The sequence below is a fragment of the Lacerta agilis genome, chromosome 1 (genome assembly GCF_009819535.1).
Source record: "Lacerta agilis isolate rLacAgi1 chromosome 1, rLacAgi1.pri, whole genome shotgun sequence".
Classification (NCBI taxonomy): domain Eukaryota; kingdom Metazoa; phylum Chordata; class Lepidosauria; order Squamata; family Lacertidae; genus Lacerta; species Lacerta agilis.
In genome coordinates, this window is record NC_046312.1 from 57,901,007 (window position 1) to 57,917,988 (window position 16,982).

Consider the following 16,982-nt stretch of genomic DNA (forward strand, 5'->3'; position numbering starts at 1 on the left):
CAGGCCATTGTATACACTTAATCCAATTTTTTGATGATCAAATTAGCATTTCAGCTAACTGTTAAAGGAAGCTAATAAAACCACAAGAATGTGACATTCTGTGATTTGCAGCTGTTAAATCGCCCAGCACACAATATTATAACATTAGGAATCCAAGCTCTCTCTTTTTGACCTCCCAGGAAAAAATGCAATAGCCTAAATTGTATTTTAAAAGTATTTCTTGTCTTGAGAGGTGTAAAGCTTTCACTTAGTCACAGTGTTGAAGCATGTGTTGCTCAAATACATGTAGAGTTCCTTCAGCAAGGATGAAGATTTTTAATTAAGTGCCTACCTCCATATTCACAGTACATGCAAATATATTTCTGTTCTTTCAGTGTTGTAGGTTATAGAGGTCTTAACACAAAGCAAGGCTGCAGGTTAAAATTGGAATGAGGGAGACCAGAATAGAGAAAAGTTTTTTGTTTTTTAGAGTTAGGCTAGAGTTCAATGTATCTAAGCATAATTTCAGCAGAAGGGGTTTGAAATGAATCCAGTATTTTTAAAATACAATTTTGTTTCTATTAAATCCCTTTATAACAGGAGTGGGAAACCTCCTTCCCAAAGGCCTAATTAGGTCTTCCAAGCCTCCCCATTTGGCCAAAGGGGGGGGGTTTGCATGACATTTTGGAGTCCTGACCTGATAGGGTCTTCAAAGTGTAGCACAAGACTCATTGCAAGTACAAACAGTCAGCTGTATTTGTAACAATGGGGGGGACCCTTGTTATTCACTACAAATGTAATGTAATTTGATTAAAAGTTTCCCAGTTTTAATTTCTTTCCCAATTTTGATGTCTTATTCTTTCAAGCACCTTGGAGACCACCTTTGATACCAATGTCACCACTGAAATAAGCGGACGCAGTATTCTCAGTATGACGGGAAGGCCGACACCCTTATCATGGAGACTTGGGCAATCTAGTCCCCGCCTTCAGGCAGGTGATGCTCCATCAGTGGGCAATGGATATCCTCCAAGAGCCAATGCCAGCCGGTTCATCAATGCAGAATCAGGGCGTTATATGTATTCAGCTCCCTTAAGAAGACAGCTAGCATCGCGGGGCAGTAACGTTTGTCATGTGGATATCACCGACAAAGGAGGCGACGAAATAGATCTTGAAGGAATCAACATGGATGCCACAGGTTACATGAGTGACGGAGATGTTCTGGGGAAAAATATAAGGACTGATGATATTACAAGTGGGTGAGTACATTCAAGTTTGATATAATAATGATAATAATGATAATGATAATGATAATAATAATAATAATAATAATAATAAATGTATACTTTTCCTTTGAGCCAGAATTGGCTCCCAGAGCATTTTATAACCATTTATGAAAATACATAGTATTAAAGATACATGGATGTGTGTGTTTATGGTAGCTTCAACTGGTTCCCTGAAGTTGATGATCCAAGTCTAGATTTTAGGCTCTTCCCTACAGGAGAAGGGAGGAGCAAGAAGAGATGCAGGTGGCCATAAAGACCATGTGTCAGGACTAATAAATTATCAGATGTACTTCTGATTTAAGCAAACTCTTTGGTTGACACAGGATGCAGATGTTCAAGCACTTCCATAAAAATGTAGATTTTGTTCGTGTTAGCATGCCTGATGCAGACACTTTTATAGCGAAATGTCTCCTAAGAACACTACAATCTATTACAAGGATCTGTAAAGCAGTTGGTTGAGTTATTTAGTTTTTTCAGGGTAATGGGACACCCCACAGCTAACACCTCCCTCCTCCCTAGTATCTTGTGGCTTGGTAGGACACTGAAGCAGCATGTTGAATTATTGACTACTATAAAGTTTAAAATTCTTGGGGGGGGTATGTTTTCCTGCTACCATTCTTCAGAAAATTTGTACAAATAGTCTGTGTTTTATAAACATTTTACAATGCTCACAGCCTATAATGGTAGAATTAAATTTAACACCCCTGCCTTAACTATATAGTCAAACCTCGGTTGTCAAACGTAATCCATTCTGGAAGCCTGTTTGGCTTCCGAAATGTTTGGCAACTGAGGCGCGGTTCCGATTGGTTGCAAGAGCTTCCTGGACTCAAGCAGATTATAGTGAAGGGGTGTGTTGTGTTTTAGTAGGTGTCTAAAAGAGAATTGCTGCACCATTCCCTGTTACCACAAGGGGGTGCATATTTCTACTCTTAGTTCAAGAACTTTTTCAGAACTACTAAAAATCTAGATGGTGTCAAGTTAATACAGGAGATTATCATTACATGGAAAATTATGCTTGTTATGCAACATATACTGCTTGTAGGTGAAGATTTTGAGTAAATTTGATGGGCCTTCAGTGAAATGGTTTATCAGAAAACATTAATAATATGGAAGTATTCCTACAGAAAAGGAAGGAAGGAAGGAAACATTGATCAGAAAATGATCGCTTTTAGTATGGTATACATGGTATACAAATCAGTTTTCTGAACACCAAATAATGTTATTTATTTAAACACACACCTTTATAGGAAAATATATTACTTCAAGAAAACAGAATTTAAAATGCTGGTGCTTTTTTAAAAGGTATGTCCGACCAGGAGAACCTTTAAAAAACTTCAGTTACAAAATCTGGGCTCTCCACATGTTGAACATTATGGACCCCATCCTTATTTGTCTCTCCTTCCTTGCCCTCCCAAATACAGAAGAACCTGTCGCAATCTGATGTCATTAAGTAGAGAGCAGGTGCAAATGGAAATGTGTGTTTGATTCAAGAAATAGTTTATAACAGTTTTGATGGATCAAATTAATCGGCCAAGATAAAAAAAGAAGCAGAGATTCCTTAGGATCTCTTACCAGATTTAAGGGACATAAAATTCCCGCCAAGTACCACCTGTTTGCCAATTGGCTGGTCTCAGTATATGGTACAAACCACATACACTAGGATCACAATTTGGCTGGTGCCTACATGGAAGTGACTTTTGTGTTGAAATTACTGTCTTGTCCATGGGTTTTATGTGTGTTTTCCCATATAAATGTAAACTGTTGCAGGTACACCAAGGTAAACAGTGGAGGGGAATGGATTCAGTGCCCTTGTCCAGCATTGGCTCCCTGATCAAATCATCCCTCTGACTGTTTTGATATAAAATAAAAAACTTCAAGTACATAGGAAATGTAATCTTGGATCTCCTGGCATCTCGTCTAGTTTGGTCCTTATCTGAAACATCTTGAATTTGAGGCTGCTGATTTTTACTCTGACAGTTTCAAAAGCACATTGTAACAAACACACACACACACACACAAATTCTATTCTGCAAAAGGTTTAGGAAATTATTACGAAAAGAACCCTTTAGCAACCAGTGGTCTAGCAAACACACGGCTTGCCCATCCCATGTTTCTGCAAATAAAGTAGTGCAAGACTTTGCTTTTCAATGTTTCTTGTGCTAATATTTGCAAAGCAAATGACCTTCACCTGAAACTGCATTTGGAATGCATTTTATTTCCAAGAGGGTTTATTTTAAATGATTTTGAATCCTTTCATCAAAGGAATGTCTTCGGTCAATAAAATATATGCATATGCACGTTCAATTGAATTGGGGATGAATTGGGGAAAATTATAGGCTTCCTATAGATGGTTGTCTGATTTGTTAGGGTAGCTTTGCACATGCACTTGCAGAGACAGATGCCTGTGCTTTGTACAAGTGTTGCTTTTTTTTGTTTGTTTGTAGCTCCATCTAGTGGTGGATGATTTTGTTAATATATTTGCATTTGCCTGTGAAACTCAAGTGTTGACTGTCAGGTAGCATTGCAGTTTCCTATCCTTGAACCTGGAACCCTCAGGACTGTTTTCCTAACTTGTGGCTTGCCTGCAGAGCATAATTATAACTAGTAAATCCAACATAGCAAATTCTGACTGCAATTACTGAACTGTAGCTACTACCACTTAAAATGTTTGCATTTTTCTACTGTTTGTTTCATATATTGTAGTTCTTATTAGCTATTTTAATTGCTGTAAGCTGCTGTGAATGCAGTAAAAGGACAGAATATAAATCTCTGAGTAAATAAACAGAAGTATCTAGCGTGAACAATGTGTTATGCACTTTATTGGACAGAAATAAAACCAACATAGTGTGAAAAAATGGAAAAGAGGTCAGTTGATCTTGGTTTTTCCAAACAGCACCCATAAGTATCTGTTTGACACCCTAGCTAATAATACTACCGGTACTCTATATGTGCATCCTTATGTGACTGAAATAACACATATTATTGTATTTCATTTTGTGGGCTTTGTTTTTGTAAACAATTCCAGTGTTAAGTAGACGGTATATGTTTCAGCAATTATCTTGGTGCTCATGAAAGAGTTTCTGGGTTAAACATTAACAGATGCAGAGAAATAATTATACTCCACAATTGCATTGGTTTCCTGGATTGGGCCAAAGGTCTGTATAGTCCAATACTCCTTCTGTACCAGCAGCCAGCCAAGCTAGACTCCTTCTCTCTGGCTCTGTGCCTAATAAAATGACAGATTGATAGTTACTCATATCCATTGGCAAGCCCCCTTGGACTGTTAGATTAATGACTGAAAATGAGCTTGTTGTTGTTTGGGGGATAAGCAAATGTCATATTTGCTTAGAAGCAATTGAAATCAAGATATTGTAGCGGTGGGACAGGGAAACTCAATCCCAGCGGTGTTGATTTTGGATTTTTTAATTTGATCTATAAGCTCATATTCATGTTTGCCCCAGAGGAAAGCAGCATTCCAGTGCTGTGTTGCAATGACGCAATTGGATAACATCTCAAAAACTGTTATGGGACATAAACTCTTCCGCCTCTAGGGGAAGGGTGTTACCTTAGCGAACAATGCAGGCACCTAATACTGCTGGAGGAGGGTTGTCTGCAGTCCAAGCAGATGTTTCTGTAGCATCAGTTTCATGAGACATGGCTTTTGGACGTCTGCAACAGACGGCAAGAGAAAACGAGGAAGCCATATTTCTCACTGCGAGAGAAATAATATTGCTGTGCACATCTGCACAATTAGATGTGCCCCAGGAAACAAATCCTGGGTGTTTCACTCAGGTGTATTTTCAACATACCCATCATGTGGCTTGCAGGGGGAAAGCATGCAGTAGCAGCTATCGTGGTTGGGTAGCACTGCATAGCATCACTGCAGCTTGGACGGTCCTGGGTGGAACAGGATGGCAGCAAGGTCAGGGCTGTAGCTGTGCAGATGCACGTACAGGTGGGAGTGCCTCTAGGTTGGTTCTGCTGGCATATCCACCACCCTACTCCACCCCAGCACTGTCTGGGTAAGCTGCAAGAATACTGGTAAAGAGGACAGCTCTGCCCTATCACACAACCTTCTCCCCATGCCAGGTAGCTTTGGTTTTCATCTGTTGAAAACAGCATGTCTCAGAGTACTAGATGCTGGGGACAATTTGTTTCATGCCCTCTTTAAGAGTACCCAGAAGAGATGGCTGGCCGCTGAGGAAAACATAGTCCACATTCACACCCTACACTGAAAGCACCACTATACAAATTGAACAGTCATTGCTTCCTCCCAAGAATTCTGGGAGTTGTGGTTTGTTAAGGTTGCTGAGAGTTGTTAGGAGACCCCTATTCCCCTCATAGAACTACAGTTTACAGAGCGGTTTAACAATCAACCCTTCTCCACAAGGAACTCTGAGAATTCAGAGTTTTGAATTGCTTCCTTGCTCTGCAAGGAAGTGGTCTGCTAACAACTCTCAGCAACTTTAACGAACTACTGTTCCCAGAGTTCGGGGGTGTGTGTGTTATGATTGTTTAAAGTGGTATCATAGCACTTTAAATGTATGGAGTGAATATGTGGCGATAATAGTAAACTAGCTAGACTTTTGTTTATTGGGCCAGGTATTTTCAGTAGTGGTTCCTAAAGCATGTCAGTTGCACATCTCTCATTTGTTTCCAGGTATATTCTCCACTTCTGAGCATCGCTCATGGTGTCTATGCTGAAAGTGCCTCTACTCCACAAAATGTGGAGCAGCACTTCTTTGAAAAAAGAGCAATGATGAGGCTTGCCATTAATTCATTGATACAAATATTGCAACACCCTCATTCTACTCATGTAACCCCTTTAACTGTCATTTCTTGCTTGGCCGCTGCTCACTTTCTGAAATGGGAGAAAAAAATCGTGGTTGTCTTTTGCAAGAAATCTTGTGAAACGAGAGGATGAAGCAAAAATCACTGATAAATCAGGCAGACAGAAGGGGTTGCACACTAGCCTTGGTTAATTTGCAGAAGCATGTTGCCCTGATTTAAACTGAGGAGTAAAGAACAGTTGCTTCCAGGATTAATTAAGTAGGTTTCGAAAAAGGTTTCTTCCTCCCCACAAGGGCACCTAAAAGTGAGAGTGAGAAGAGGTGCTAGTATGAAAACAGCTTGAGAGAAGCAGAAGAACAAATGTGTACAAATTCTTTGCTGTGTCTTGGTGTACAGATAATAACAGGAGGCTTGGAAAAAAATTACAGTACGAATGCCCTTTTGTCAGCTGGTATGTGCTCCACTGTCATTCTCAGAATGGCAAGTATCTGTGTTTTTACTGGCAACTAGATAGGAAAGAGAGCCAAAATATTTGTTACAGCCAAAACAAACCCAGTGGCCAAGATAAACCATTGCAGCCACATGTTCTCAGATCCCTCGCTGATCTATCTTGGGTCATGGGAAATTTTGTGAGGCCTCACTTACAGGTCTGTCCAAGCAAAGTTCTGGCAGGCAGCAGTTTTGGTATCTTGAGGTTAGAACGAATTGAATTCTTGGTTTGTAAATATCTGAAGATATCTATGACCTTGTATGCCTCTGCAAACCTTAGGAGGCCACAGGTGCTTGTTGTGAAACTGATTGACCCACCCTGGGGAGTTGCCTTGCCATAGATACCAGAAATCAACACAGCCAAGCAATGTAGAGAGGGGATATAAACAAGATCCTTGTGTATCTCCATCTTCTCTTTAGAGTATGCCAAATCCAGTCCTACTCATGTGTAACACAAGCTGTAAACGTGCAACTAGTGATGCATTTTTAAAAAATGGATTGGGATGTACATTTGAATGCACATCAGAAAGCGCATCCCATTCGCACAGTGTCATTCAGACCACATCTTCCCTTGGATGTGCAATGTATGACTAGTTCCTAAGCCCGGCACATGATAACATGCATGTGAAACCTGCATACCTGCACAGGGTACATACGGGGCACCCGACTTTTCACAGCAGTGCTAATTTCTGTTTTATACAAATGTAATCACATCAATTTTACAGCCAGTTCAACTCTGTCTCCACCTAAGTATGTGTGTGAACATCTGATGATTCACAGGACATTGGAAAATATGTATGAAGTCCTTAATTATACCCTGGGCCAGAGGGTACAGGTTTCTGGATGTAAACAATAAGAGGTGCTTCCCAATTGCTTGCATCTGCAAGAGAACTTTAAAGGAGCAACAGTCACCCAGCTATCAGTTGATGTCCCTTCCCCCTTAAAAATTCAAGGATTTGTGAGCAAGGCCAAGCGTATAATGAGGTGTGCATCTTGGCAAATTGCGCTTTCCATCTGCTGTCTGCGAAGCTGCCTGTTGTTGTCACCAGCATGGTTGGCTGGCAGGCCACTTTTCTGCCTACCGTGATTAATGTTGCGGTGGCAGCAGTGGTGGCAGCAACTGCCACTCGCCCTCATTCACCCTAGAGTCTTTCTACTGTAAATGGAAAGCAGCTGGCAGTGCTGCTCTTCAGACCACCACAAGTGGGGGGCCCTCCTCAGAATAAGGCATTGCGGGTAAGCTGGCCCCAGAGAATGCCTCTGCCACTGCTGCATTGCATCAATGGTGGTAACTGCTATTCAGCAGTCTCTGTTAAATTTATAATATAAACTGTTAAGCATTAAGCAGCATTTGCCACTGTTGAAGCAGTGGCACAAGCAATCTCTGGGGCCACCACACCCACAGTGTACTCCCCATCCCTATTCCCTCCCACTCAAACCATGTGGTAGAGGTGATTCCACTTCCTCTTTTCTCCCCACCCATGCGATTTCTGTGACCACTCCTTCCCTCATCCGTACACCTGATCTCCAGTTTCAGACATCGTGATATATAGGACTATTGCAATGTTTAGCTGCTGAAATATCACAATGCTGAAAAATAGATTTTGCTCAGCCCTAGTCTGTTTTTTAGTATACCTAAAATCAATTGCTTATTAGGGGCTATTCCACATTTTGTTTTTTTTTAATAAATGCTTTGCAGAGGTAACTACCATAGAGTTATCAAAAATTTAAAAAGTAGGGAGTCTGTGACTTCACTTTTGAAAAATAGGGGGTCCTCAGTAATTAGCTAATTGGGAACCACTGATCTAGAGGATGAAAAGCCCATACTGAATATATGGTTGTTGAAGTAGGTCACAAGTTGAGTATGAATATGTTAGATTTGTTTGGGTGGAGATAAGAATGTAGCAGTGCTTGTGAAGCAAGATAGAGTGTGGATTTGCTTGAGTGTTGAGTAACATGAGCAAGATTCTGATGTGTGTCTGGTGCCCCTTGTGATGGATGTTTCATATCAGTCTCATTCTTCATGTCAATATTGTCTGGAAAGCATCAGTTGTACATTTCCTACCTGCCATTTTAGATTGAGAGTTTATTTAATCTTTCCTTAGGGTGAATGCCTTTTATATTCATCTCTATACATTGACTCATCATGCTCTTTTCCCCTTGTACATTGACTCATCATGCTGTAAATGTTGAGTAGCTGAAGCTTATGGGTTTTTAAAAGGGGAGGAATATAAATAATAATGATACCATACCACCTATCTGTCCATGAATGTATATGGCATTCTATAGAGTTTAGTAAGCCAAAAAAAAAATAAGTGCCTAACCCAATGGTATTTAACAACTACAATCTGATCACATATACCCCCCTTTCAGGCACGATACTCAAAAAGCCATGGCGATGCAGCCGCAGACATTCCTGAATGAAAATGATTATATAGGCCAATTTCACTCTGGGCTCAGGAGTGAATCTGACTTGCTTGCCCTGATGAATGAACTGTTATCAGAAGAGGTATGTGGGGAGTGTGATCCTGTTGCTCTTCCTAGACATCTCTTTGGTCTTTGTTACCGTCTACCATGGCTCCAGAAGGTAGCATTGGCTGAGTATTTCTCAGCCTCCTCCCTTGAGCTAACCTTCTAATATTGGCTTTAAAGGAAGATTAAACAGATTCATAGAGACAGCTATCAATGGCTACTAACCACGATGACTATGCTTTGCCCCCACATTTGGAGGCAGAAATGCTTCTGGATACAGTGCTGGAAACCACAGCAGGGGAGAGCGCTCCTGTGCTTGAATACTGCTTGCTGGTTTTCCACAGTGAGAACAGGATGCTGGACTAGATGGGCCATTGGCCTGAGCCAGCAAGCTCTCTTTATCTTCTTACAGGGTGTCACACAGCACTACTCTTTCAAGTGCTATTTAACATCTGCATGGAGCTGTTGTGGGTGGTCATCTGGAGCGAGGTATCATTGGTATGCCAATGATACCCAACTCTATTTCTCTGTAACATCTGAACTGGGAATGACAGAGATGGCTCAGGTCTGGATGCAGTGGTAGGCTGGATGAGGGCTAATAAGCTGAATCCTGGCAAGATGGAGCCTTTGTGGGTGAGTGGTGTCTGGGTTTAGGAAGTAGTTAACTTGCCTGCCCTGGATGGGGTCACACTCTCACTGAAGGTGTGAGTGTATTGTTTGGGGGTGCTCCTAGATTCAGATCTGTCATTGGAGGCACAGGTGCCTCAACATCAATTGGGAAGAAAGCTGCGACCAAGATAGTTTGACCACAATTGCTATGCATTGATAACCCCAAGATTGGATTACTGCAATGTGTTTTATATGTGGAGCTACCATTGAGGATGATGCAGAGACTGCAGCTGGTGTACAACAGATTATTTGTAGTGGCAAACTACCACTGGCATGGAACACCTTGCTTGTGGATCTGCTAAGGGCCAAGTTCAAGGTTTTGGCACCAATATATAAGGTCCTATGTCACTGAAGACCAGGTTACTTGAGAGACTGCCGTATCCCTTATATATCCAGTAGTTCACTGTGATCTGCAGGAGAGCTTCTCCTGCAAGTTCCAAAGATCTCTGCACTTTCTGTAATCAAGTGAAGATATATTTGTTCTGACGAGCTTTCTGAGCTGGATGAATAGGTCTCTGCCACGGGTGTCTACTAGGTATTTCTTTTACATTTTATCTGCTGTTTTCTGTGGGTTTGTTTTATTGCATTTTATCTGTTGCCTTGAGACGTGTGCGGAAGATTTTCATGGTCCAAAACTCTGAAGCAATTGGCTTAGATCCTAATGCTAACAAATCTCACTTGGTGAAGGCTGAACTGCAGTGTAATCAAACTCAAGTGCAATTTGAACTTTGTAACCTTTCCGGCATTTCATACCGGGGCCCCTCAACAGTGTTAAAAATAAATTAGCACGACTCGGTCAGTTCAAAAGGCACAGTAACATTACACAGCTTGGCTTAGAGGAACAGTACTTGATCTCGCTGACTAATGAAGAGAGCTGAAAACTCTACTTATATACCGTATATGGCTATATGATTTCAACGTGATTAATAATCATTACAATGTCATTTACGTTATCTTTTCTGAATGTGGTGTTTGTTTGAATTGCTTTCTGTTGGAGCAGGCTTCTTGCTGATTTTGTTAAATATTGAAGCATTGCAACTAAATACACAGTGGGACAGAAAGGCTGGCTTTGGGGGTTTCTGCTAACTCGTCTCCAGAATGTCAGTGCACATTCTTCCCTTCTCACCTCCATACACTCCATTACAGTATATTGCGTCAGCTCTGAGGGTTAGGGTTTGAGACAGCTCTTGAGATACTGGTGCTGTTGCAATATCAGAGCTAGATCTGCATTTGTGATAAGCAGGAGATTGTTCTCATTGCTCCGCATAAATAGTCTGGGGTGTGTGTGTGTCAGCTTGTGTAATGAAAAGTGAGATAAATATATAGGCAATAAATTATCTTTATGCTGCTGCCATTTCAGTGAAAAGCTTGTTGCATGCTACAATACTGTGCATTGGATCTGTCCACTAGAGGGAAATGTGATCAAGAACAGCAAGCCAGTGGAATTCAACGGACTGCATATTTTGTTTGAGATTTTCCATTGTTTGATTCCTCAAGGTAGTAAAACCAATATTGTCTCTTCAGTACTTGTTTTCTGGCTAAGCATGAAAAAGGATAACAGAAAAACAGGCCGGTTATTTCATTTTTAGCATACCTGAGCTTTCGATTTTAATTCAAATCTCTCCCTACCGCGAGGTCATTGGAAGTTTATTTGCCCCTGGCCATACAGAAAAATGGGTGGGTGCAGTTTCACCTCTGTTCATTTCAAACAAGCTGGGAGATACTAGGCCTGAAAACCGACTCTGGGCAAAAGTCACTTTGTTCTTAACCTTCCTCAGCTGCATATGTTTTTAAAGGGTGTGAGTGCAGGTGGGCAACACATTATAACCTCATTATTATGGAGATAAATTTTGAAGCTCTGTTTGACCTAAGATATGTCTCATTCAATCCCAATGGCATCTTATCGTTATGCAATCCAGTGAACATATATTTTAACAAGCACCAAGTTCTTAAAGTTTGTTATGTTTGGATATCCTCCGTATTGAAATTCCTACCTAGAAACCACCGGCCAACATAGCACTAATGGATAATAGGTATCATGTGGTTTTAGGACCCTGGGTTTTTTAAATTAGGTTTTTTAGGTATATACATACACAAACACACACATTGTAGTAGTATTATTTCTTATAACAATAACAGTAATAACTTTTGTATGGCATTCATTTATGGGGGGGGGCATGTATACCACCACCTTGACCTCCTTGGAGAAAAGGTGCAATAGAAATCTAATAAACAAATGAAATGAAAGTGGCATTATACTTTGTTATGTTTCATACTCACTATCCCATTTCCTATTCCAGCAATGTGAGAGACATGGGTTCTTTCAGGCCAGTTGTCACCATCCATCTTAACAGGATGCTGACTGGGTGGGATAAACCCCACCATCATGATTGTTAATATTCACACACTTTCTCCATCTGTGGGGGATCATGTCACAGTGAAACAGCTCCCACACAGCTGGGTGTGCTTGTGAAGCGGAGCTCAAAGAGCAATGGGACATGAATGTCTCAACGTTCCTCCAAAGGAGATATTCCTTCATTCAAGTACTAGGCATGTGATGGTGCCTCCTGAAGATTTGGGAGTCAGTGATCTTTTCTGTAGGGGCTCTGCCAGGACAAGGGACTGTTCAACATCCATGTCATAATATTCAGTGACCTCTGTTTGTCTCAGTTGTTTTCCTCATAGGTCTTCCCTCCCTATAAGCTTATTTTTCAGACTATGCCGCTTACAAAACAATTTCTTATGCAGTTAAAAGCTAATACTTGGAGTATGTTGAGTGGATATGTATTCAAAGAAGGTCTTTGGGGTTGACTAAACACTGTGGCCTTGTGACAACAAAGCCATGGACAAGTTCATGACCAAACTACACTCTGCCTGACTTCATCATCAGTTCAAGTTTTGTAGACTGAAACTTGAAGTGACCCTAGCCAGCTGGCTATATATTTCTTGGTTTTCACATTGACAAAGCTTGTGGGCAGACTTCACATACTACTCTTTGTCCAGAAAGATCAAGTTGAAAGGAGATGGTGGTCAGTTAAGACTGATGGGTTGACAGACTAAAGGAATAAAAATATGGTTTGGCACAGAAATTTAGCTAAGAAAAAAAGAAAGAAAAAGAAAACTATTCTGTACTGATGTGTCAGGTTTCCAGTAGTTCTAGGGAAATTATGGGGCTTTGCGCTCTCGTTTTTTGAGTGCTGCCGCCCATCTTCAACACAGCGATCCTTGTGGGCCAGCATAGGTTCTTACTTTAAAGTTACCACATGGACTTCCAAATCCAACTCCTGCTGCATTCCAGTTGGGAAGCCAATTGTGATTTAATGGATAACCCACGCAAAATCACAGCATATTAAATAAGCGTCCCTGCTTGCAAAGGAACAATTAGGAGCTCACTCTAAGCTCCCAGTTTTTTCCTTTCTAGCTGTGTTTGTACCTCACCTCACCTGACACCACATATGACAGCAGGTGGGCGCCATCAGGACTTTGGTCTTTCCAATTTCAGTGGCACCCTGTAGGAGGCCAAAAATCAAAGAAGGGCATAAGAGAAAGGGGAATCTTTTCTATTCTTTTGTGTGCACTCCCCTGTCCTCCTCCAAACTTTGGCTCAGAGTTTTCCTATTAGTATTTAAAGCCCATACCAGCTTGGGACCAGTTTGTCTGAAGGATTGCCTTGCTCCATACTTGCCTACTTGACCACTTCAAGCTGTGGAACTTGCACTTTTACAAGTTCCATATAATGTTCATTCCACAGCTGTTAGAAGTCGTATCTTTTCATGTGGTGGGCACCCTTGCTATACTGTGTTAGACGTCTGCTGAAGAAAAAAATATTATTTCAGCAATCCTACTCAGACATATAATTTAGTTACATATACTTGTTTTTAAAAATTTGCTGATTTTATCTGTGGTGTCATTATTTTATATATGCTGCTTAGCTTTTCTTTAAAAGAGAGAGAGAGCAGTATATAAATTTTGCTGAGTAAAAAATCCATGTAGATAAATGTCCTGGGCTTGGAGGACCCTCCACAACAGCATGAAAGGTAGCACTGCAGAGGGAAGGTGAATTCACAGAAAACCAACTCAATTTTTTTTTTGTTAACCAACGTCTGTGCTGGATCAAAAGCCATTCTTCAAGCAGCATGTTAGCACTGGATTTAACCCAGGCAGACTAGAACAAAGTAAACATGGGCTCAAACATTCAACTTTCTTTGTTCACCTTAATAGGAATTATATTTATAAATAGAAGAAAATAACTTAAAACACAAGTCAAACATAAAACCACCAGAGGAGGAGGGGACAGGAGAGAAGTGATGACAAAATGGTAATAAAAACTTAGGCTGTGTACACATTGCCAGTTATTCCAGCTCCAGCACACTCCCAATGCTGGTGTCTGAAGCTGTGTACACATGACCTTAGCCACAATCTGTATCTATCCTGCAGTTATTTGGAGAACTGCTGCTGTTTGATGCACTTTCCCTCAAACTATCTTCCATCCCATCTGAAAGCGTAAGCCATCATTTATACAACTCCCCCAAAAGCTCATCCCAGAATGTTGGCTCCATAACAGAGAAGGTCTAGTCAATTCCTCCAGCTGTTGTCATCTCTTTGTAAAATGTTTTCAACAGGTTTGATTCTGCATTAGATAATGTCGGGTGCTCCTGTAAATTGGCAACTGAAAAGCAGGCAAGAATTAGATTGCTAAAGTGAAACCCACTGTACCTGATCTCGTTCAGTGAATGCAAGTAGGAGTGAAAAGCATTACTTAGGGCATCTTTTTTTAAAACAAACAAACAAACAAACAATGACTTGGAATGACTTTGCTGTACCAAACAAAATGCTTGAGGTGCAAGCAGCTGGCAAAAGGAGAGAAAAGTTCAAGAGTTTAAGTTGCCAAGGGAACTCAGAAGCAGTTGGTTTATGCCAGTAAATTGGGAACAGAGGAGGGGGAAGGCATTCTCCCCCCCCCTTTTTTTGCCTAGAAAAGCATATATATATGTATGAGGTTGAATTTCCATTTGCGGTAAGTCCTTTTAATGCTCTATTAATAACAGTTGGATAAATAAAGGTTGTACACTGAATGTGACTGTAGAAAATGAATTTTATGACCCATTCCTAGTTGTAGAATAGCACTGGCATTGAGAAAAACCCTGAGATAATCAGGGAAATGAATCAGATATTTTTTTGATAGTTTACACTTAATTAATTAATTAATTTCTGTTTGGTTCTAGAAATGGCAGTCATCCCCATCTGCCATTTTTAGGCTATGCTAAACTACACTCTTTAGATGGTTTGAGAAAGTGGTGAAATTTAATAATTTGCGCAGAAATCACAAAAGTTTAAGGGCTTCTCTGAGTTAACTCCCCAAATGCAATAAAACAAAATGCCTCAGTGTGTCATTTGCACTTTCCATTATTCAAATGGGTTTAGGCAGTGTGTGTTGAGTTATTTTAAGAACCCAAAAGCCATCAGATCAAAGGTCCATCTAGCCCATCACCCTGTTCTTACAGTGGTCAATCAGATGCCTATGGAAACCCTGCAAGCAGGATCTTAGTACAGCAGCACTCTTCCTCACTTGCATCTGCAAGCTAATGGTATGCAGAGACATATTGCTTCTGACACTGGAAGTAGAATATAGCCATCATGCTTTATCTTCAGAGGAACCCTGTGAGGTAGGTTAGGTTGAGTGGCCTAAATTCACCCAGTGAGCTTGACAGCTGAGCAGGATTTTAATCCATACTTCTCCAGTCCAATCCTAAAGCTGTCAACATTTCAATCTACATTGGCCTAATTTGCACTTTATGCTAAGGAAAACCATGGCTTAGCCTAAATGAGCACATGGGCTCGGGAAGAGGAGATTGTAGCCACTTTGCACCTCTGCTGCTGTTGCTGCTATACTGTGCTGAGGTAAGCCATGGTTTGGCTTAATGTACTCTCTGAACTCTGGCTCATGGTTTAGTTCTCTCCAGAGTCTTACTAACCCAAGATTTGTGCTGTAGAGTTTACAAGTTTGGGCTTTGTCTGGAAGAGCTAAGCCATGACCCTGTGCTCAGTGTAGCAGCAAAATGACCGGGAAGGAACAAAGTGAATTGGCTTAGCATGACTGTGGGAACCCGGCCTCTGTAGACATTATTTTAACTGCAGCTTCCTATGTAACCATCTACAAGTGATAATCTTTTTCTACACTTTTTAAAAAGAAGGCACCTATTCTTGCATGCTGCTGCTGCTGTTAAAGACACAGTTACTGAGGCTGACTGAAAAACTGGCACATTTTGTTCATTATATTACACTGGTTCTCTAGGGTGGTTTTTGATTGATAGTGTTGTTGTTGTTGTTTAGTTGTGTCCAACTCTTCGTGACCCCATGGACCAGAGCACGCCAGGCACTCCTGTCTTCCACTGCCTCCCGCAGTTTGGTCAAACTCATGTTAGTAGCTTCGAGAACACTGTCCAACCATCTTGTCCTCTGTCGTCCCCTTCTCCTTGTGCTAGTGGAAGAAGTTCTAAAACAAAGGCATCTTAGCATCACAGACTACTTAATGACTACCTCTTTCTTGCAATGTTATGGTAATGTTATGTTTTTAATAATAATAATAATAATAATAATAATAATAATAATTTATTTATACCCCACCCATTTGGCTGGGTTTCCATATTAGTGTTTTTGCACTAGAAGAGTGAGATTTTTTTACCAGGTAGCAATCATTAAATATGTCCACAATCTATTTTCATCTACTTGTGGTTTGTATTCATGATATTATGAGGATTCCACAGATGAGTTCAATAAATATCCCAGTGCAATACATTTTGGACAACCAATCATTCGAATCTGTGTTGATATCTCCAATACATATTGCAACTTGCTGTTGTGCTAGAGGGTCACAGACTTTGTCGTAACGTGCCTGCCAAAGTTAAGTAAACTTCCCCCTGAAAAACTGTGCTTCTGTTGAGCAATTATTCAGCAGAGTAAATGGAGGAACTTCTTACTTACAATTCCTATGGCACACTGGCCCTAACCCCAAATCAATAGCTTCTTCATTTATGACAACCTTAAGGAGAGCTTTATTGCAGTGTTTTTCAACCACTGTTCCGCGGCACACTGGTGTGCCGCGAGATGTTGCCTGGTGTGCCGTGGGAAATTACTTTATATATAGTCAATATAGGCACAGAGTTAAATTTTTTAACATTTTCTAATGGTGGTGTGCCTCGTGATTTTTTTCATGAAACAAGTGTGCCTTTGCCCAAAAAAGGTTGAAAAACACTGCTTTATTGGGTATGAGAAGCCCATTTGCTCTTTTCCCAATAG

General features: G+C 40.7%; 1 protein-coding gene across 12 annotated transcripts in view; it reads left to right on the forward strand.

The window, feature by feature from the left end:
• The window catches only part of NAV2 (neuron navigator 2), a 537,457-nt gene that overhangs the window by 426,729 nt on the left and 93,746 nt on the right, over positions 1–16,982 (forward strand). For all 12 annotated transcript variants that reach the window (XM_033150800.1, XM_033150735.1, XM_033150751.1 and 9 more), the window contains one exon: positions 846–1,235. In XM_033150800.1, coding sequence (XP_033006691.1) covers positions 846–1,235 — 390 coding nt within the window. The remainder of the gene's footprint in view (positions 1–845; positions 1,236–16,982) is intronic.